General features: G+C 41.6%; 1 protein-coding gene across 1 annotated transcript in view; it reads left to right on the forward strand.

The window, feature by feature from the left end:
* The window catches only part of LOC129408626 (protein shisa-6-like), a 178,430-nt gene that overhangs the window by 12,597 nt on the left and 143,545 nt on the right, over positions 1–22,288 (forward strand). The window contains exon 2 of the mRNA XM_055152681.1: positions 19,127–19,275. Coding sequence (XP_055008656.1) covers positions 19,127–19,275 — 149 coding nt within the window. The remainder of the gene's footprint in view (positions 1–19,126; positions 19,276–22,288) is intronic.

Below are 22,288 nucleotides of genomic sequence, written 5' to 3' on the forward strand. Positions count from 1 at the left end.
GTGGGTTTGTGGATGTGGTGGTGATGCAGGGGGGAGAGAGGCTGTGGGGCTTCTGTCATCTCATTTTTATTTGGTAAGATTTTATATTATTTGGATTTCATAGACGAGTCTAAATGTTTCAAATGTAATGCACATGCAAACATATAATATCAAATATACAAAGTGTAGATTGTGCAGAGTCTCAGGTCTGATCTGGTTCTGGTCTGGTTCCTGTTTTGTCCAGTTCATTAAGTTTACTAAGTTACACATTCCAAGACCAAACTGTAAAAAGTCAAGATTTTCAACAATGATGGTTCATGGTTAGAAAAGTTAATAATAAAATTTAAGTTTTGGACATTTGATTTTTCACACGAAGTTCAGCCCAAATATTACACATTCTTTGCTCTTAGTTCATTTCATAATGTTGTAGAGAAGTTTCAGACCGGGACTTGGTATCAGCAGATACTCAAAATCAAAGGACTCGGACTCGGACTTGGGGGCAAAAAAATGTGATCGGGACTAAGGATGGGCATGATTAATGGATTAATCGATAATTGATCATTAAGAATTTCATCGATTACGTTAATTTTAATCAACAAACCGAATGTAGGTTGCTGTGTGTATCGTGACCAAACAGGTGTGTACATGTGTCTGCATCAGAAGGAGCGAGACACAAACAGTGGGTCAGTCTGCAGTGTACTGAAGTGCAAATGCACATTTAACGATGATTTGTACAAGAAATTCCAGGCTTTCCGTTGCGTTCGGGACAAGTGTGAGTCCATGTGCACAGTGAACAAAGCAGCACATATGTTTCGGTGTCCAGTGGGAAAAAGTTTTACCAGGTGAGAGTCGCTCAATGTCGATGACGAGTCCCCACCTCCCTCCCCCCGTACGGTGTCCTGGTTTTGACAAACGCAAATCTGGTCACACTAACCTGTATTCACCTGAGTCGTGTCTTTTAATCCAACAGAAGTTGAACCACATCAGCGACACAAGAGCTGGAGTTTTATCTTCCCTGAGTTTATGCAAATTAGCGATGTGGTTTTAAGTTTAGTTTATGTGAGAGTTGTGCAAAACTGAATTAAACACATTATAATGTCAAACGGACTGATGCGGTTTATATGTCGTAAAGTTGAATTTATTTATGCAGATTAGTAGTGCAGATGGTAATAATAATGATGATCATTTTAATATAAAAACGTTAATGATTAATCAATAATCGATCGTTAATTCTTCCGACAATCGATTAAGAAAATTTAATCAAATGCCCGTCCCTAATCGGGACATCCCTAGCCACACAAATAGCTCTCCCCAAAACAGCTGTTCACTTGAAAACTTGCACATCATGACATCACAAGGTGGAGCAGATCATTTTGAGCTTTGGAGATGTGGACAGAGTAATATTGAAGAGTTACTCAAACATGTGTGAATGAAACAAAACAACTCCAGGTCTGTTTTTGAGGAGGGAACATTATAACACGGTTTCATTTTGTGGACCTGTATTTGGTGTTTGGACAGAGGAGCAGAGGGGACATGCTTTGAAACTCCACATATTTAAAGAGAGATTTTGATTTTTTTTACAGTTCCTCTTAAAGTCATAACAGCTGTATTTTTCTTACCTTTCTAAAGACCAGATGAAAGGCTCTGACGCAGTTTAAAGCCCTGAAATCTGAGGCAGGTCTTTTCTGTGCAGGATTGGTTGTGATGAAAGCGTCTGGTTCCTCGTGGTTTTCTATTCTAATTCTGTGCAATAACTTTAAGTGGTTTTGTCCCATGTGAGCTTCAGTTTCATCTCGTCTCTGTCCTGCTCAAGTCCAGGGGGAAGAGGAACTCAAGGCTGTTTGCAGACAGTCTGAGCCTCCAAGAAGTGAACTTTTCAAGAGGTGATTTAAGGTCTGAACCAGGTCTAAACCAGGTCTAAACCAGGTCTGAACCAGGTCTAAACCAGGTCTGAACCAGGTCTAACCAGGTACCAGGTCTGAACTAAACCAGGTCTGAACCAGGAAAACCAGGTAAACCAGGTCTAACCAGGTAAACCAGGTCTAAACCAGGTCTAACCAGGTAAACCAGGTCTCCAGGTAAACCAAGGCTAAATCAGGACAAAACCAGGATGAAACCAGGACTAAATAAGATGTAAAAACAGGACTAAACCCAGGGTCATAACTTGGTCTTAATCAGATCTTAACCAAGACTAAACCAGGACTAAACCAGGATTACAACTAGGTCTAAATCAGTTCTAAACCAGGACTAAACCAGGAAACCAGGACTAAACCTGGACTAAACTAGGTCTAAATCAGGTCTAAACCAGGACTAAACCTGGACTAAACCAGGTCTAAACCAGGAGCATATAGAGCTGCATTAAAGGTTAAATATGTCACTTTTCTGGTGGAGAGTCACCTGCTTGTCTCCATGGTGATGTTAGAGGTTTTCTTTGTATCGATACCTGGGTTGTGCGTCTGTAGGAGAGGGTTGTGTGTCAGGTTGTGTGTCAGGTTGTGTGTGGAGTTGTGTGTGTCGGGTTGTGTGTCAGGTTGTGTGTCGGGTTGTGTGTCAGGTTGTGTGTCAGGTTGTGTGTGGTTGTGTGTCAGGTTGTGTGTGTGTGTGTCAGGTTGTGTGTCAGGTTGTGTGTGGAGTTGTGTGTCAGGTTGTGTGTTGTGAGTTGTGTGTGTCAGGTTGTGTGTTGTGTGTCAGGTTGTGTGTGTCAGGTTGTGTGTGGAGTTGTGTGTCAGGTTGTGTGTCAGGTTGTGTGTGTTGTGTCAGGTTGTGTGTGGAGTTGTGTGTGTCAGGTTGTGTGTGGTTGTGTGTGGTGTTGTGTGTCAGGTTGTGTGTGGAGTTGTGTGTCAGGTTGTGTGTTGTGTGTCAGGTTGTGTGTCAGGTTGTGTGTGGAGTTGTGTGTGGAGTTGTGTGTCAGGTTGTGTGTGGAGTTGTGTGTCGGGTTGTGTGTCAGGTTGTGTGTGGAGTTGTGTGTGGAGTGTGTGTGGGTTGTGTGTCGGGTTGTGTGTCAGGTTGTGTGTCAGGTTGTGTGTGTGTAGCAGAGCTGGAGCTGCAGACTCGGGGTGGTTCAGAGTTTGTGAGCTGAATGTTGAAGCTGTGACCTTCACCAAAACCAAAACAAACTCCAGCCAAAAGTTCTGATTTAAACGACTCTCCTCCATCGATCCAACCTGCGTGCAGCAGCCAATTACCACCCACCGAGAGAGAGACGGAGAGAGACGGAGGAGAGACGGAGGAGAGACGGAGGAGAGAGACGGAGGAGAGAGAGACGGAGAGAGACGGAGAGAGACGGAGAGAGACGGAGGAGAGACGGAGGAGAGACGGAGAGAGACGGAGGAGAGACGGAGGAGAGACGGAGGAGAGACGGAGGAGAGAGAGACGGAGGAGAGAACGGAGAGAGAGAGACGGAGAGAGACGGAGGAGAGAGAGGAGAGAGGAGAGAGGGAGAGAGAGGAGAGACAGAGAGAGAGAGAGAGGGAGACAGAGGAGAGAGGGAGAGACAGAAAAGAGAGGGAGAGATGGAAGAGACAGAGAGACGGAGAGGGATAGACGGAGAGAGGGAAGAGAGACGGAGGAGAGACGGAGAGAGGGAGGAGAGAGGGAGAGAGAGAGAAGAGAGAAGAGAGAGGAGAGAGATGGAGGAGAGATGGAGGAGAGACGGAGGAGGAGAGGGGAGAGACAGAGGAGAGACAGAGAGACGGAGAGAGGGAGGAGAGAGGGAGAGAGGAGAGAGAGAGAGGAGGAGAGGGGAGAGACAGAGAGACGGAGAGAGTGAGGAGAGAGGGAGAGTCAGAGAGAGGGGAGACAGAGAGAGGGAAGGGAGAAAGGAACAGAGGGAAGAGAGATGGAAAGAGGGAAGAAAGGGAGAGAGAGATAGGGGAATGGTTGTCTGGAGAATGGTGTAATAATAATAGTTTTCTAACAGTTGTACGCAGAATAGTGTTATTATTATTATTATTATTATTATTATTATTATTATTATTATTATTATTGTAGTGTTATAGTAGTTGTATAGAGAACTGTTCAAACACAATCTATCTCCTCCACTACACGAGGAGACGGACAGAAACTTTGGCTCTGGGTTCAAACAGATCTCCAAATGTCCTAAACATACTCTCCGTGACATCCGAGGATCTGGCCCTGTGTACTAAACGGTTGCTAGGTAACAGTTATTGAATTCCCTAGTGTGATGTCATGATTTACAACCAGGAAGTCCAATTTTAATAATAATCCTACTAATGCCTTACACTAAAATAGATCCAAACCAGGAAAAAAAAAAGTGAAATTTGAATAATGACCTTGTATTTTTTAGAAAATGAGTCATCCATTTTAATTATCCAAAAAGTAGTTGTTTTCTCTATAAATAAATAATGGAATCACTCAGTAAATAAATAAAGTCTCTCCGCTCTGTCCTGGACCAGTGCGTCTGACGGAGGACACGAGGACACGAGGACACGAGGACACGGGACACGAGGACACGGGGACACGAGGACACGAGGACACGAGGACACGAGGACACGAGGACACGAGGACACGGGGACACGAGGACACGAGGACACGGGACACGGGACACGGGGACACGGGGACACGAGGACACGGGGACACGGGACACAGGGACACGGGACACGAGGACACAGGGACACGAGGACACGGGGACACGAGGACACGAGGACACGAGGGACATGAGGACACGAGGACACAAGGACACGAGGAGCTGATTCTGTGACCAAGGCCGGGCCCGTTCTGGATCCCGGGTACTTGAGTGTCATCAGCGCTAATCGCCACGTCCCCAGCGAGCACAGGGGGCAGCAGAGGGCAGAGCCGTCAGGGCGCAGACTGACGCATGAGCGAGTCTACGAGGCGTTTGAGGACGAGCAAAACAAAAGGACATAACTGCAATTAAGCGTCTCAGAGTGAAAGGGAAACTGTCAGAGTGTCTGTGTTCATACATGTCCTGCTCGGGCCTGGTCTGATCCTGATTTAGTCCTGATGTAGACCCGGTGTGGTCCTGATCTAGTTCAGGTTTAGTTCAGGTTAGGCCCATATTAAATTCTGGTTTAGTCCAGGTTTAATCCAGGTTTAATCCAGATTTAATCCAGGTTTAGTCCAGGTTTAGTCCAGCGATAGCCCAGAGATAGTGCAGGTTTAGTCCTGGTTTAATCCAGGTTTAGTTCTGGTGAAATTCAGGTTTAGTCAAGGTTTAGTACAGGTTTAGACCTGGTTTAGTCCCAGTTTAGTTCAGGTAAAATCCAGAGATAGTTCAGAGTTAGTCCTGGTTTGTCCAGATTTAGTCCAGGTTTAACCTTAGTTTAGTCCAGGTTTAACCTTAGTTTAGTCCAGGTTTAGTCCTAGTTTAGTCCAGGTTTAATCCAGGTTTAGTCCAGGTTTAGCCCTAGTTTAGTCCAAGTTTAGTCCTATTTTAGTCCAGGTTTAATCCTAGTTTAGTCCAGGTTTAATCCTAGTTTAGTCCAGGTTTAATCCTAGTTTAGTCCAGGTTTAATCCTAGTTTAGTCCAGGTTTAGTCCAGATTTAACCCTAGTTTAGTCCAAGTTTAATCCTATTTTAGTCCAGTTTTAATCCTGATTTAGCCCTAGTTTATTCTAGGTTTAGTCCTAGTTTAGTCCAGGTTTAGTCCAGGTTTAGTCCAGGTATAGTTCAGGTTAAATTCAGGTTTAGTCGAGGTTTAGCCAAGGTTTAGTACAGGTTTAGTCCAAGTTTAGTTCAGGTTTAGTCCAAGTTTAGAACAGGTTTAGTCCTGGTTTAGTCCAGGTTTAGTCCAGGTTTAGTCCAGGTTTAGTCCAGAGATAGTCCAGACTTAGTCCAGGTTCAGTCTGGGTTTAGTCCTAGTTTAGTGCAGGTTTAGTTGTTGTTTAGTCAAGGTTATGTCCAGGTTTAATTCAGGCTAGGTCCGGGTAGTTTAGATTCAGTCTAGGTTTAGTCCAAGTTTCTTCCAGAGATGACCCAGAGATAGTACAGGTTTAATCCTGCTTTAATCCAGGTTTAGTCCAGGTTTAGCTCAGGTTTAGTACAGTTTTAGACCTGGTTTAGTTCAGGTTTAGTCATCATTTAGTCCAGGTTTAGTACTGTTACTTATTTCTGGCCCTGTTGATAATTGAACTAATTTTGTGAAATTTCATCCTGATTTTACAAAAGTTGAGATTTGAAGTTTACTTCAAACCAAAATAAGTCCGCGGAGGTGAAGAGGGTTTCTTTTAAACTCTCATTTCGAGAACAATTTTCTGAACACAAAGAGCGAAAATGAGGCAGAACTGGTGTGAAACAAGTCGAATAATAGCAGTCATTTGCAGTGAGTCAAAGTGGAACATAACTCCAGATTTAAAGAGCTGCCGTGGGTGAGGGTTAGATTCCCACTGATCTTGAAGCTGTACTGTGTTTGTCAAGTGCTTTTCACTGTTACAGGTCAGATCTGTGGAGAGTCCGGATGTCTTTTTGTTTTTTGATCTGTAAAAGCAGCTGTAATTTAAAGGTGCACTATGTAACTTTTTGGTTGGGAATCTGTCACCTGCTTGTTTCTATGGATACATCAATGCTCTGCTTAGAATGTTCCACAGTGTGACATTAAACAGCTCTACTTTACATTTATTCAATGACAGGTGGTTTTAGAGCTCAAAAATACTGAGAAAAACAGACATTCTGACTGTGAGCGGGGTCGCCTCTCCACAGATCTGACCTGGAACTTGGTCTGGTTTGGTCTCCATGAAGATAGAAAGGTTTAATGCCATACTGTGAAACTTTCCAGACAAAGCAATAACATCTCCATGGAGAAAACAATTTGATGGTTGATGATTTTTTTTTACCAGAAATGTTACACGATGCATCTTGAATTGAAAGGCAGATCTGTTTAATGTCACACTGTGGAACATTCCAGGCAGAGAAATGGCATCTCCATAGAAACAATCAGGTGATTCTTGCCATCTCTTTCAGATAGGAGCTTTAGCTGCTGGGCGGGGAGAGAATCTGTTTTTCAATATAAAACCAAAAATAAGTAAATGAAAAAACAACAGTTTTCTTCGTTATTTGTCTCCAAAACCAAAATAAAAAAAAAAACAGATATCGATTCGTTTTTTCAGTTTTCGATTTTGTGTTTAAATGAAAAACGGAAAAAATGGATAACGGCCGTTTCCCATTTATGTGACTTCTGTGACTGCGATGCCGAACTTTTGCACCGTGTACGGACTGAACCAGGACTGATCCAGGTCCAAGATCAGACCGGGACCAGACCGGGACTGAGACCGAGACAAAACCGGGACCAGAGCGGAACTGAGACCGAGACCAGTGGTCCGATCGGTTCCATGTCATCGTCTGCGCGCTGGTTCCGTGCGGGGAAAGTGAGAATGTTCTGTGGACTACAGGTCTGGACGGGCTGCTCCAGTCCTCCGCGCTCAACAACCACGACTGGTTCTGAGGTGGAGCAAAGCATCAACTGACGCTTTCACACTAACGAAAATGAACCGAGGTTTTGGTTCAAATGGACCAGGTCCGGGACCAGAGCGGGACCAGAGCGCTACTGAGACTGGGACCAGACCGGGACCAGAGCAAGCCTGGTCTTGGACCTGGATCAGTCCTGGTTCAGTCCGTATGCGGTGCAAAAGTCGCAGTCGTAGAAGTCACGTAAACGTTTTTTCCATCCTTCATTTAAACACAAAATCGAAAAATGAAAAAAACAATCGTTATCTGTTTTTTAATTTTGGTTTTGGAGACAAAAGTCATTTTCTTATTTTTGGTTTTATATTGAAAAACGAATGAACGAATGATACACGGATTGGAGAGGCTTGATCACAGTCAGTCAGTTATTTGAAGTAAATGTATTTAAGACTTGTTCCCAGTTGAGAGCCAATATTTTAGTGATCTACTTGAAAACTGTGGCGTATTGAAAAAGCAAGTGAGCAAGATTGACCAAAAACTGTTAATGGACGTGTCTGATAAAACGAATCATATAAAACAACAGTGGGAAATGGAAATGAATGTGACTGTGGATGAAGACACCTGGGCGAGTGTTTGTTCTGGTTGTCATAGACGGGCAGGAAGTCAACATTTGGAAGGAGTTTGACTGGAAGGTCAACTTAAGATTCTTTAGAACCCAGCTGAAAACTTTTATTTCTCAATGTAGTGTTAGTGACAAATGTTGGAGGAAGTGTGGACTTGTGGGCGAAAAGACTCACATATTTTGGGACTGCCCCGATATAAAACGTTTCTGGATTGATATTAAAGATGTTCTTACAAAATATATTGGCTGTGGACTTGTTGATGGACCCAAAGATATTGTTGCTTGATATATTTCCTGATGGTCTCTCTCATGATCACTGGGTCTGGTCAAGCAGTAACGGAGGGAAACAGGGGCAGATTTTTGACATTCAAATGTCTCTTATTCAGAAACTAGAGGAACTATTGAAATAAGTAAAGTATCAGAATGTAGGAAAGAGTTACACTCCAACAGGGTCAAGTTAAACCTGTGAGATTCTTTCAAGTTGTTGACAAAAAATTAAAAAAACTCATGTCGGTAACGGAGGGAATGAAATATGCAGCACTTTTTGGGCAATAAATCCTGTTAGCATGTTCTGTGGAAAATGATGACTAGAATCGATCGATTAAAATCACAAAAGTTAATTCCCTATTAAGTACAATTCTAATACAGAGCTCTGGGTCAAATCACTGTCCCTGACGCCTACAGCTACACACAATTTACAACCAGGTGTTTTTTTTTAACAACTGTGCTTTCGCTTCACCCAGAAATATATATCATCAGTTATGAATATGCAAATGAAATGTTGATCAGGTTCACTCCTTGGATCCTCCCTGAAGCCTCTCCGTTTATGGGGATGACCAGATCTATTAGGTTTGGTGCCAGGATGACCCCTCATCAGCTGCTCTGTAAAAAATGTCCTTAAAAAGACACAACCTTCATCTCTGCAAAGGGAAAAACATGTATGTTTTCACACAGTGGAACCTTTAAACATATATATCAGATTTCAGTGGTTAGGCATTAATTGTGTGACTTCATTAACAGTATTTAAACAAATATATAAGTTCAGTATTTTAGAATTGCATGTTGTATACTCACGACACGGCCTTCAATCCAAACAGTGATAACTCTTGGTTCTCACTTCCATATCCTTAACAAACTGGTTTGAATATTTGCTTCATATAGTTTTCTACCATATGGTACAAGATTAGGTTGAAAAACCTCTTACTTTTTGACTCATGAGATTTTTTATTAAGAAAGTTCATGGTAACGGAGGGAAAAGTAACGGAGGGAAAATTGTGCAAACAAGTAGAAGGTGCAGGATTTTACATCATTTGTCACTTTTTTTCTTCTGAATACTTTAATATTACTTCAAAATGAAAGGAAACTATTTCTATAAAATATGTCAGTCCTTCCAAGCAAATTTTTTATCATTTTAAATACTTTTTTTTTTTTTTAAATCCTGTACCTTCATCAACAGTTCAAAGATGGAATAACACAAGATATGATGAAATACATCCATTTATTTACATGATTTTCAGGTCTTTGAAATTTGGGAAATAATTTTTGTTCCATGTTTCATACATGGTCTGTTTAAAACATATGGAACTTTAGAACCAAAAATGGTACAGAAAAAAGGTCAACAGTTTCATAAACTAGAGTACATATGTATCTGTTCAATACATTTTTATATCAGATGAATTAACTTGAGTTTTTGGCCTTGTTGTTTACTTCTGCTTGACTGGGCCCTGGTGCTTTCTGCTGCATCTTCTTCTGATAACTGCAAGAAAAATGATCACGATCTACTGGCTGAAACCTGAAATATCAAACACTGATCAGTGGATCTCAAAAATCAGACAAGTTTATACAATGGAACTGTTAACGGCACAACTACAGCTCAAGGTGCCAACTTTTGAAAAGAAATGAAGCTCAATTATTGACTTTTTCAAATAAGACACGTATGCCGTAATATGCCTTATTTTTTATGTTTTTATTTTTATTTGTTTTTGCATTTTTTTCTCTTTTCTTCTTCTAGAGGGGGGAGGAGAGAAAAAAAAAAAAGTGAATATATAAATTGTGTAAAGGCCCGGTCTCAGAACACTGTTGATGCAAACTGATTTGTGGCAATAAAATAAAATAAAAAAAAAGAAACAATCAGGTGACGGACCCTCGACCAGAAAAGATACACAATTTGAAAAACCTTTGCTGAGTTGTAGCAATTGTTTTCACAGAGCTAAATAATACATAGCATCTGTTTTAAAGGTTCATCATGTAACTTTTATGGAGCACGGTGCTGCTCGTCTCCATGGAGATGTTATTGTTTTGTCTAGAATATTCTTCTATCACCATGGAGACAAGCAGATGTGCAGTAATGTCCATGTGTTCTGAAGGGATAAAACTGTAAAACAGGTACGTTTAATGTCATACTGTGGAACATTTAAGGGTGCAGGATTTGAGGGTCAGGCACCTGCTTGTTTCCATGGCAATGTTACAGGTTTGTCTAATGTTCCACAGTATGGCATTAAACCTAACTCTCAAACATGTATTTCTAACAGATGTTTTTATTGTTCAAAAAATACCTTGAAGAACATGCATTCTTACAGTGCGTGAGGTCGCCTTTCCACAGATCTGGTCTATAACTTGTCCAGGAGATGAAGGTGATTTTTACTGTCTTAAAAACAGAACTAGATCATCGTAAACAGTCTGCAGTGGTCCAAAGTTCTTCCTCACTTACCTTTTGCAGTCAGATCATCCTAGACCAGGGGTGGGCAAACGTTTTGGCTCGGGGGCCACAAAAGGTTCTAAAATTTGAGGGAAGCACCGGACCAGGAGCAGATGGATGGAGTGGAGAGAAAAAAATAACATGGGATATGTAGAAAACCTGTGCTTGAATTTCAATTGAAAGTCACTACAAAGAATTACAACAAAATATCTTTCTAAAACACTGAAAATTAAATTAATAAAATATATATTTTTTATTATTATTACTAACAGTTTCTATTTTAAAGCACTGAAAGTTCTGTTCTCCTTCAGGATATTATTATCATCACTCTCCTGACTGTCTTTATTTCAGAAACTGTAAAACAGGCATGTCCAAACTATGGCCCGTGGGCCAAATGCGGCCCTCAGACAAATTTTTCTTGGCCCTCAGGCTTCCAGGTTAATTGGCCCAAATTATCTTGCATCAATTAAAATTTAACTTTTTACTGCAAGTTTTTGAAAAATCTACCTTGATAAAGTTAATATTTATTATTTAGTTTGTGGTTTTTAGCATGAATAAAGACAGATGACTCATTCTAACGTGTTAAACATGCACATATTTCAATGATTCACTATATTGAGCAGGAGTTTACAGCCCTCAATCGGCCCTCTGTTTCATCTGTGTTTAGATATGTGGCCCTTGATGAAAAAAGTTTGGACACCCCTGCTGTAGAAGATGCAGATCTACTTCTGTTCAATGTGCGTCCCCAGTGCCAAAACTCAACAATGACCAATGCAAGGACAGAACAGTGACAGCGCCAGTCTGCGAGCGACGTGTTATATTTGATCTTGTGCATTGTTTATAATGAGTGTGTTTACATGCACATCAGTATCACGCTTACGATTTTCTTTTAGGTATTTTTGAGTCATGGTGCATGTAAACGCACTATCCCGGTCACAAGAATGTAAAGTTGAGTGAGAATTCGTCCAACAGACAAATACTTCTGAACGCATGAAAAGTAAATGAGGTGTTTTCCCCTGCACACCATAGGCAAGCACATGTCCTGCGTGTGCAGATCTCATTGTGAAACAGACCGTAGTTTGCCCCTGTCCTAGAGCTTTTCACTACTTTCAGACCCCAGAGTGAACTTTTGTCTTCATGTTAAAGCCCAAATCAACTAGCATGCGAACAGTACACTTCCTGGAAACACTTTATAACGATGAAGACAGTACGCAGCAGACGTATTTTGACCTCAGCAGCTGTTGATACAATGTATATCTGTACAGGGTCAAGACATATTTTGTTCAAATACATAAAAAAAATATAATAATAATAAAACTAAAATAATAATAAATTGGTGCAGGCCCTTTAATGTCATACTAGGGAACTTTCCAGGTAATGGAATAAAGGGTTCATGGAAACAAGCAGATGCCTTGTCCTAGTAAAGTTACATATTAAAGCCATAAACACCAACTAGCATACTAATGTGCACTTCCTGATTATAGGACAATTAAACATGTTATAACTACCATGTCTTTCTGACTATAAGTCGCTCTGGAATATAAGTCACACCAGCCAAACAAATTCTTAATGAAGAAGAACATTTTGGGGAAATATATTTTATAAAATCAGAGATCAGGAGAGAACATTTAGTAATGAGTAGCTCCATCAAAGCAGGATCCCGTTTGTTAATCGAGAGATGCAGAAGACAAACAGACTGAGCTGCACTTTCTTGTTCTTGTGGTTTTACAGCAACATCACGTCTTGGTCTCTTTACAGTGGAAGGTGTTTCTTGAACAGTTGGTGCCTTTTGCTTTGCCGTTGACTTTTTGAATTCATAACCGAGGTGGAGCGAGGGATCAGGATTTTGCTTTGAAGTCACTCCACATTCAAAATGTTTGCTGCAAACTCAGGATGATTTAGACAGTCAAATGTTTTCCTTTTTGGTTCTTCCTGTGGATCAATCCTGCCCATCACCTTCACCTTTCACTATTTTTCAATTCCGTTGGGAAGAGAAACAGTTTGAACGGAGGTTTGAGTCACACACATCTGATTCACTTTTTGCATTTATGAAGTTCGCAAACACATTTCTCGAGCCATTTTTCGCTGTTAGGATCCAACAACCACACAATTACGATGTCCGAATCCCAAAACTAAAATATGACAATATCAGAACCAGAAACAAAAGTGATATGGTTCAAAAGACTTGGAAAGATCGACTTTGACAATAGACACATCCCACTGGGAAAACAAACATGGAGGTTTGATGATCACTTTTTCGGAAAATCCTTCCCAGTATGAATTGTGCAATGACCAGAAGTCTGAGATTTTTGATGCGTCTATGACAATGCATTTTATTGATCTATAATTAGGATATATTATATTATTATAATTGCTTTGATCTGCAGCTTTACTAGTATATCTGTATATAAAGAAAATATTCAAATGGAATCCATGTTGAAGCTGCATTACATAACTTTACTGTAATAACTGGACGGAAACACATAGCACATATCTGATTTCCTATTCTAGTAAAGTTACATAATGCAGCTTTAACACGTATTCTGTTTGAACCCGTTTCTTTCCCTCCTTTTCCATCTGTTGCCTGTGCAGGTTTAAAACAATACAGAGCCACTGATCAAATATTCATGTGGAAACTCTGAGCGCGCGTCTTTTTGAAGCTTTCTGCTTTCTCTTCAAGTAAATACACATGATGTAATCCTTTATTCACACGAACACAACACTCCGCCGCCGTACAAATGTGTGGACAAAAGTGTGTGCAATAATAAGGAGGAGAGTTATTCGTCAGTGTCCCCTCTGCACAGAGCTAAAAACTGATTCTGATACCACTGTGATAGTAAAAAAAACACTCTGTAAACCTGAATGTTCAACGTAATTAAATAGATGCATCAAAAATCTCGGACGTCCGGTCATTGTGCAGTGCATACTGGGAAGGATTTTCCGAAAAAGTGAGCATCAATCCTCCATGTTTGTTTTCCCAGTGGGATGTGTCTATTGTCAAAGTCGATCTTTCCAAGTCTTTTGAACCATATCACTTTTGTTTCTGGTTCTGATATTGTCATATTTTAGTTTTGGGATTCAGACATCGTAATTGTGTGGTTGTTGGATCCTAACAGCAGAAAATGACTCGAGAAATTTTGTTTGCGAACTCCATAAATGCAAAAGTGAATCAGATGTGTGTGACTCAAACCTCTGTTCAAACTGTTTCTCTTCCCAACGGAACTGAAAAATAGTGAAAGGTGAAGGCGATGGGCAGGATTGATCCACAGGAAGGACAAAAAAGGTAATCATCCCGAGTTTGCAGCAAACATTTTGTTCATTTAAACACAGAAAAACACAGTTTTCTGTGTTTAAATGAATAAAAAAAAAAGGATAACGGCTGTTTCCCGTTTACGTGACTTAAACTGTGACTTTTGCGCTACATACGGACTGAACCAGGACCAACCGTTTTCAGTCCCAGTCTGGTCCCGGTCTGGCCCCGGCCTCAGCCCTGGTCTCACTCCCGAACAAAATCGAAAACTGAAAAAAAAAAAAAAAAAAGAATCATTATCTGTTTTTTTTTATTTTGGTTTTGGAGACGAATAATGAAGAAAATAGTTGTTGTTTTTTTCGTTTTCTTTCTTTCTTTCTTTGGTTTTATTTTGAAAAACAAATGAACAAATGATACACAGATTTACATTAAATGGTCATTTCTTTTCTGTTCCCATGTGTGTTATATGTGTGTAATCGTCAGTGGTGCAGTAGGTTCATAGTGTCCATGGGTGTATGTGTTTATGTGTTTATGTGCTCTTCTACTTGTTCTCATACAGCTCAACATCATTCAGAAAAAGTTCTGCACTGTCCTGTCAATGAGACTTTTTTAGTAAACCTTTTTTCGATACCTGCGAAAAATGCGTTCGTTTTGATATTAGTTGTAGTATTGAGTTTTGGTATTTGGCGTCTCTAGTTCAGGTGAACTCTTTGATTGGTTGATGATGATAGTTTCAGGTGGAGGCGGGGCCTGTATAACTCTACAGGAGAGTCACTGTTTTTGAAAGAAATCACCAAACTTCTGATGAAATGTTGAATCTTATTATTATTTGTTTGAGATTAGCCCAACAAACATCTGGTCAGTTGACTGGTGAGCTGGTTCAGACCTGGTTCAGACCTGGTTCAGACCTGGTTCAGACCTGGTTCAGACCTGGTTCAGACCTGGTTTACTTGTGGTTTAGCCCCAGGTTAGTTGAGTTCATTACTGTGGTTTGTTGAGACTTCAAACTGTTTTGTTTTTTTGGTTTTTAATGCAAGATAAACCAAAATGAAAAATGTGATCAATATTTGAAAAATATAAAGATTATTTTTATGTCTTATCATCCAGTCCTTTTATCTCTACCACCTCTCTCTCTCTCTCTCTCTCTCTCTCTCTGTCCCTGTTTCTCTCTCTTCCTCTTTCTGCCTTTTTCTGTCTCTCCCTCTATCTCGTTCTCTCTGTCTTTCTCTCCACCTCTCTCTGTCTCTCTCCGTTGCTGTTTCTCTCACTGTCTCCTACTCTCTTTCTGTTTCTCCACTCTCTGTCTCTGAGAGGGAGGTCTCTCTCTCTCTCTTCCCGTCTCTCTTTCTGTCTCTCCCCCCTCTGTCTCCTTCTATCTTTCTCCCTCTACCCCTCTCCCTTCCTTCCTCTCTCCCTCTCTCTATCTCTGTCTCTCCCCCTTTCTCCCTCTCTCTGTCTTTCTCTCCACCTCTTTCCCTTTTTCTGTGTCTCCTCTCTACCTCTGTCTCTCTCTGCTCTTCTTTCTGTCTCCATCACACACTTGCTCTCTCTCTGTTGCTGTTTCTCTCTGTCTCTCTCCCTCTCTCATGGCTAACTCCTCGTCCTCCATCTCTCTATCCCTCTTTCTAAAGTCCTTTATTATTTTTGGTCTGGTTTCTTTAAGGAGAAAAGGCAGAGGGCGCCGTAAGTGTGTCAATGTCACGCCGTGCGCTGCGCTCACTTTCACAACGACCCGTTTTATTAATAACCCAGAGCGAGTCCATTCTTTAAGGCACAGAGACGACCTGCTTTTACGTGACGCCAATCAGGCAGCCACCGCAAAGCTAGCTGCGGGAGGGGGCTAAACCAGGTCTCAGCCCGGTCTGGACCAGGTCTGGACCAGGTCTGAACTAGAGTACTAAAAACTGGGTACTAAACCAAGACTAAACCAGAACTAAAACACAAGGGAGAGAAATGACATAATTTTACGTGACGCGGATCAGGCAGCCACCGCAAAGCTAGCTGCGGGAGGGGGATAAAACCAGGTGTGGACCAGGTCTTAACCAGGTCTGAACCAGGTCTGGACCAGGTCTGAACTAGGGCCAGACCAGGGCCAGAACGGGTACTAAACCAGAACTAAAACAGAAGAGAGAGAAATGACATGATTGTATGTGACACGGATCAGGCAGGCATTACAAAGTTAGCTACAGGAGGGGACTGAACCAGGTCTGAACCAGGTCTGAACCAGGGCCAGACCAGAGCCAGACCAGTGACTACACCAGGCTACACAGAATTAAATCACAAGGGAGAGAAATTACATGATTTTATTTTTATTTTTATTTATTTATGTATTTATTATTTTTTGTGACACAGATAAGGCAGGCACTGCAAAACTAGGTGCAGGAGGGGGCTAAACCAGATCTGAACCAGATCTGAATTAGAGCCTGACCAGATACTAAACCAGGACTAAAACCTAAGGGATGTAAATGACATGATTTTATGTGACGCAGATCGGGCAGGCAGTACTAAGTTAGCTATAGAAGGGGGCTAAACCAGGTCTGAATCAGGGCCAGACCAGGGACTACACCACGCCTTAAACAGAACTGAACCTGAACCTGGTCTGAACCAGGTCTCGACCAGGTCTAAACTAGGGCCAGACCAAGGACTAAACAAGGACTAAAACACAGGGGGTGTAAATGACATGCTTTTACGTGACCCGGATCAGGCAGGCAGCACTAAGCTAGCTACAGAAGGGGGCTAAACAGGTCTGAAGCAGGGACAGACCAGGGACTAAACAAGGATTAAAACACAAACAAAATTACATGATTTTATGTGATGCAGATCAGGCAGGCAGCACAGAGTTAGCCACAGGAGGAGGGCTAAACCAGGTCTGAACCAGATCTTACCTAGGGTCAGACCAGACTAAACCAAGACAAAAACAAAAGGGAAAGAAAAGGCAGGCTTTTACGTGACGCAGATCAGGCAGGCAGCACCAAGCTAGCTACAGGAGGGGGCCGAAACAGGTCTGAACCAGAGCCAGACCAAAACCTAAACCACAACTAAAACAGGACTAAAACACAAGGGACAGAAATGATATCCTTTCACTGTGACGCAAATCAGGCAGCGCAAAGGAGGGGCCTAAACCAGGACTAAAACACAACACGAGAGAGACCTGCTTTCACGTGACGCAGATCAGGCAGGCAGCGCAGAGCAGGAGAACAGGACTAAACCAGGTCTGAACCAAGGGCTACAACACGAGGGACAGAAATGACATGCTTTTAGTGTGTCGCGAATCAGGCAGGCTCTAAGCTAGCGACAGGAGGGGGCTTAACCAGGTCTGAGCACGGGCCACACCAGGGACTAAAAAGCAAAGGATAAAAATGACACGTGACACAAATCAGGCAGGCACCAAGAAGCTCGCCACAGCAGGTAGTGAAAGAAAAATTCAAATCTGTCAAATGGAAACCAGGACTAGACCAGGACTGAACCAGGGCCAGACCAAGGACCAGGGAGGTGCAGTGATGGGAACTTAATCTGGACTAAACCAGGACTAAAGCAGGACTAAACCAGGCCTAAACCAGGACTAAACTAAGACTACAACATTAGGCAGGACAAGACCAGAACTTAATTTCAACTAAACCTGAAATAAATCAAGTAAAAAAGATGTTAAAACCAAGCAATCCACTTTAACCCTTCCAGACCTAACGGCAATTTTAGTACATTTGTCCTCAACTGGATATTTTGCTATTAAAACTCTCCCTTTTACCCCTGAACGAAGTGTTATACATCCTTTTCTTTTTTTGCAGTACAATGTGTTATTTCACAATCTGCTGCTGTAATTGTGTCATATGGCTGGAATAAAAACTATAGGATCAGAAATGTAAATGAAAAAAAATAAAGAAACAAAAAAAAAAAAAAAAAAAAAAAAAACCTTCACAGTCTTTCATAGAAAACACACAGTAAAGTATAAACAACTTTTTGGACATAAAAGATGCTTCATTTAGGGCCTTAGCTACAAAAATACAAAATATGGAGTCTGTAAGTAAACTCAAAATATTCTTATTGCCTCAAAACAAAAACAAACAAAAAAAGGTGCAATGGCCCCATGACTTGACTGGTGCCAGTCAGGTCCAGGGCACAGAGCTGCATCACTTCCTGCATTTCCATGGTGTTTATTACATTTGGATTTGTGCATTTGGACTGAAATAAACGTTTCAAATAAAAATAGCAAGGGATGCACAATGACGCAGACCATTTATTTGAGAAATATCTGCACTTAGAGCGGCTTTTTCAATTGTTACGAGCACAGACGCTCAGAGCATCGACCATTTTGACTCACTACACTCTTTGGCAAAGTTTGGCAACATCAAAATGGATGAAGCGCATGAGTTTGACCAAAAACAAAGTTCCTGTTGGACACTCGTTTTCCCTACGTCATCATGCAGCATGTAACACAGGATAATACCGGAAATATGGTTGGAAAACCACAAGTCTGATTCATCAGTTTCACTTGGTGGAAACCGTCTCACCTCGCATTAGGATTTGTTCGTTCGTCAGTAGGCAGGTACTTTTTTAATTTAACCAATCGCTGTTGTTTGGTCGTAACGTATGTAATGCACCAAATCCTGTAGGAAGAAGGACAATAACGTCATTTCCCTTGATAAAATTCACCAAACATTTATTCCAGCTTTAAATCCTCGATCTCTGGAATCGTTGCCAACACAGAATGTCTGTCTTCATCTACATCCATCTCGATGCTTTGTTTACTGTTGTGTTGTTCCACAAAAGGGACCCAGACAGACGCAACGAGTTTGACATCATGGCTTCACAGCTCACAGCTGATTGGCCAGTGTGCAGTCTACAACTTACAAGGTTCATGCAAACCTTCTAGTGTATTCTGAATCCTGACCTAGTTGCTGGAGAGAAATGAAATTGAGTGGAGGCACTAGGTGGCACCAACCTGACTAACAAATCTTAGCTTTTCAAGGGGAAAAAAAGTACATTTCTATCTTTTATGGTTGGAAAGTTATACATGGTTGTGTAAACATATTCCCAGGTATTGTTTACTGTCGGGCTGGAAGGGTTAAAGACTTTGTTGAAGTGGAATTGTTTTAAGTTTGCCATAGAAAATACCATCATTTTATTTTTTACATGAATAAAATGTTTAAACAGACTTATAAACGGTGTGTGTGTGTGTGTGTGTGTGTGTGTGTTTCAGAGCGCTGGCGGACATCATGCGTCAGCAGGGCATCTCTCAGTACGAGCACGAGGACATGGCGGCTGTGGACGGCTCCCCCAAAGACGAGACTCCGGTCAGAACCTCCAAGAACCACTACACCCCTGTGCACAGTAACCACGGCAACCACGGTGAGTTACTACACCACACACCTGTGTGCAGTAACCATGGCAACCATAGTGCGTGCTTTCGATAGACCAACCAGGTGCCTTCTGTCCCAGAGGTCAACTCCTATTAGTGTAACAACAGGTTTGATTGACTAAAGCAGGACTACATCCAGACTCCACAGACCTGGTCTCTTTAAAAGTTTTGAAAGTTTCCTGTGTCACTTCTGTTCTTATCTCGCTACACTTTATGCCCTTATCATAAAAACATAATTGAGCTTCTTATCTTTCATTTTACTGATAAAATTAGAACAGATTTTTACACTGAGGCTGATGTTCACTGTCGTGACCAGAATAAACCTTTCTCCGATATTGTAACAAATGCCTGGAATCCATAAAACGTCTCCAGTGCTTCTCCCAGAATTCAGATGGGTGTGATTGACAGGTGGATCAGCCAGTCAGAAACATGCATGTTCCTTCTTTATCAAAACAAATGTGTCTGTTTACCGGGGAATGAAAAACTGTGGATTTCTGCAGAGCGATGCACTGAACTCAGACATTTTGTTTTTTTCAAAATGATGAGTGACCATTGAGCTCCTTTGTTTCATCACTGAAACAAACACATCTGATTGGACAGCCGTGTTTGGTTCTGGCTTGAGTCTCAACAGAGGGAGTGGGGACCTCTTTGTAAAAGAAATACACAGATCAGTCTGAACTTACCAGGAAACTACTCCAAAGACGCCTGGACACTTGTTTTATCTCTCTGAGTTCAGATCAGAGCTGGGGACTTAGAAATCGTGACTTGGACTTGAGTCAAACTTGAGTCACTATTTTTATGACTTGAGACTTGACTTGATAAAATGGCCTAAGATTTGGGACTTGACCTGGACTTGAAGCTCATTGACTTGGGACTTGACCCAGATTTGAAGCAAGAGACATGAGATGACTTGATGCGTCTCCTAAAAATATATATGTTTTTCTAAAATATTTTTCTCTTTACAGTTGATAAATGTTATGACTAATTTTACAGGAACAAACACCCTTCTGTTTGGTACTTTGGATGGAACATTATTTATTTAAAATTGTCTTATTATTTTATATTCTGTTTGTTCTGGATTCAATGTTTAAGCAAAACTATTATTAAACATTTATTTTAATAAGAAAAGGTTTTACATTACATATCTGGAAAGAAGAGAAAACATGCAGATGCTGTTGAAATTTTTCAATAAATATTTAGTTTGGCCCACGACTTAGTCCCAGTTTTTAATTTTGGCCTCTGTGAATTTGAGTTTGACTCTCCTGCAATAAAACAAGGAACTACATAGAACAAGATCCGTCCATTTCAGTGCAGACGACATGACAAAATAACTTTATATAAGCTCTTTTAAATCTGAATCCTTTCTGTTCTGACCATAATTATTCACACTAAGATCTTGTCAAGACATTTACAAAGAAAAAACAAAAAACATTTATACACCTCTTATGAAATACTCATACATAAATATACGTACAACTTAGTTTAAAATTGAATTAAAAATCTAAGCTATATTTGAAACTTTGGTTTAAAAACTTGAAATGACTTGAAGCTCGAATTGGACTAGACTTGGACTTATGGGCCAGTGACTCGAGACTCCACTTGGACTTTCCTGTCTAGGACTTGGGACTTGAGACTTACTTGAGACTTGCAAAACAACGACTTGGTCCCACGTCTGATTGAGACGGATGTGAGTGACAGTCCGGACACATCAAAACAAACACGGCGGCACATGAGGAAGAACACAAGTGAAAATCAGAGCGTGTTTGTGCAAAGTCGACGAGTGAACGACAGGTGATAAGTCGGGATGTTGAGAACTGTTGTTGAGGACGATGTTTAGGATGTTTTGCAATGGAATTTTTCTCTCACTCTGTTCAATGTCCCATTCAAGATCAGAGTTTTGAGACACAGCCTTCCTCCTCCTTCTCCTCTTCCTCCTCCTGCTGCTGTATTTGAGTAGATGGGATCCGAGTGTGTGTGTGTGTGTGTGTGTGCGTTATATGTGTGTGTGTGTGTTCTAGTTGTAGAATCCTCCTTGACCTGGATGTGCCCTCCTCCGAGCAGCTCTGGGGAGAGACTAAAGTGCTCCTCACTCCTCTTCATTTCACACAAGGACAAACAAAGCTCCAAACGTGAAACAAAAAGGACAGAGAGAGAGCAGAAAGAGAGCAGAGAGAGACAAGAGAGAGACCAGAGAGAGACCAGAGAGAGCAAAGACAGAGACAAGAGAGAGAGATAAGAGAGAGACAAAACAGAGAGCAGAAAGAGAGCAGAGAGAGAGAGCAGAGAGAGACTAGAGAGAGACCAGAGAGAGACTAGAGAGAGAGCAGAGAGAGACAAGAGACAGAGCAGAGAGAGAGACTAGAGAGAGACCAGAGAGAGAGCAGAGAGATACAAGGAGAGAGCAAAGAGAGACAAGAGACAGAGCAGAGAGAGACTAGAGAGAGACCAGAGAGAGACCAGAGAGAGAGCAGAGAGATACAAGCGACAGAGCAGAGAGAGACTAGAGAGAGACCAGAGAGAGAGCAGAGAGATACAAGGGAGAGAGCAAAGAGAGACGAGAGAGAGCAGAGAGAGACAAGCGAGAGAGCAGAGAGAGACAAGGGAGAGAGCAGAGAGAGACAAGCGAGAGAGCAGAGAGAAACAAGGGAGAGAGCAGAGAGAGACGAGAGAGAGAGACAGAGAGAGAGACAAGGGAGAGAGCAGAGAGAGAGCAGAGAGAGACAAGAGAGAGAGCAGAGAGAGACAAGAGAGAGAGCAGAGAGATACAAGAGAGAGAGCAGAGAGATACAAGGGAGAGAGCAGAGAGAGACGAGAGAGAGCAGAGAGAGAGCAGAGAGATAGACAAGAGAGAGAGCAGAGAGAAACAAGAGAGAGAGCAGAAAGAGAGCAGAGAGAGAGAGCAGAGAGAGACAAGAGAGAGACCAGAGAGAGAGCAGAGAGAGACCAGAGAGAGAGCAGAGAGAGCAAAGAGAAACTAGAGAGAGAGCAGAGAGAGAGAGCAGA

Source organism: Boleophthalmus pectinirostris, unplaced genomic scaffold (assembly GCF_026225935.1).
Source record: "Boleophthalmus pectinirostris isolate CB_2022bp ecotype Guang Dong unplaced genomic scaffold, ASM2622593v1 HiC_scaffold_17, whole genome shotgun sequence".
Classification (NCBI taxonomy): domain Eukaryota; kingdom Metazoa; phylum Chordata; class Actinopteri; order Gobiiformes; family Gobiidae; genus Boleophthalmus; species Boleophthalmus pectinirostris.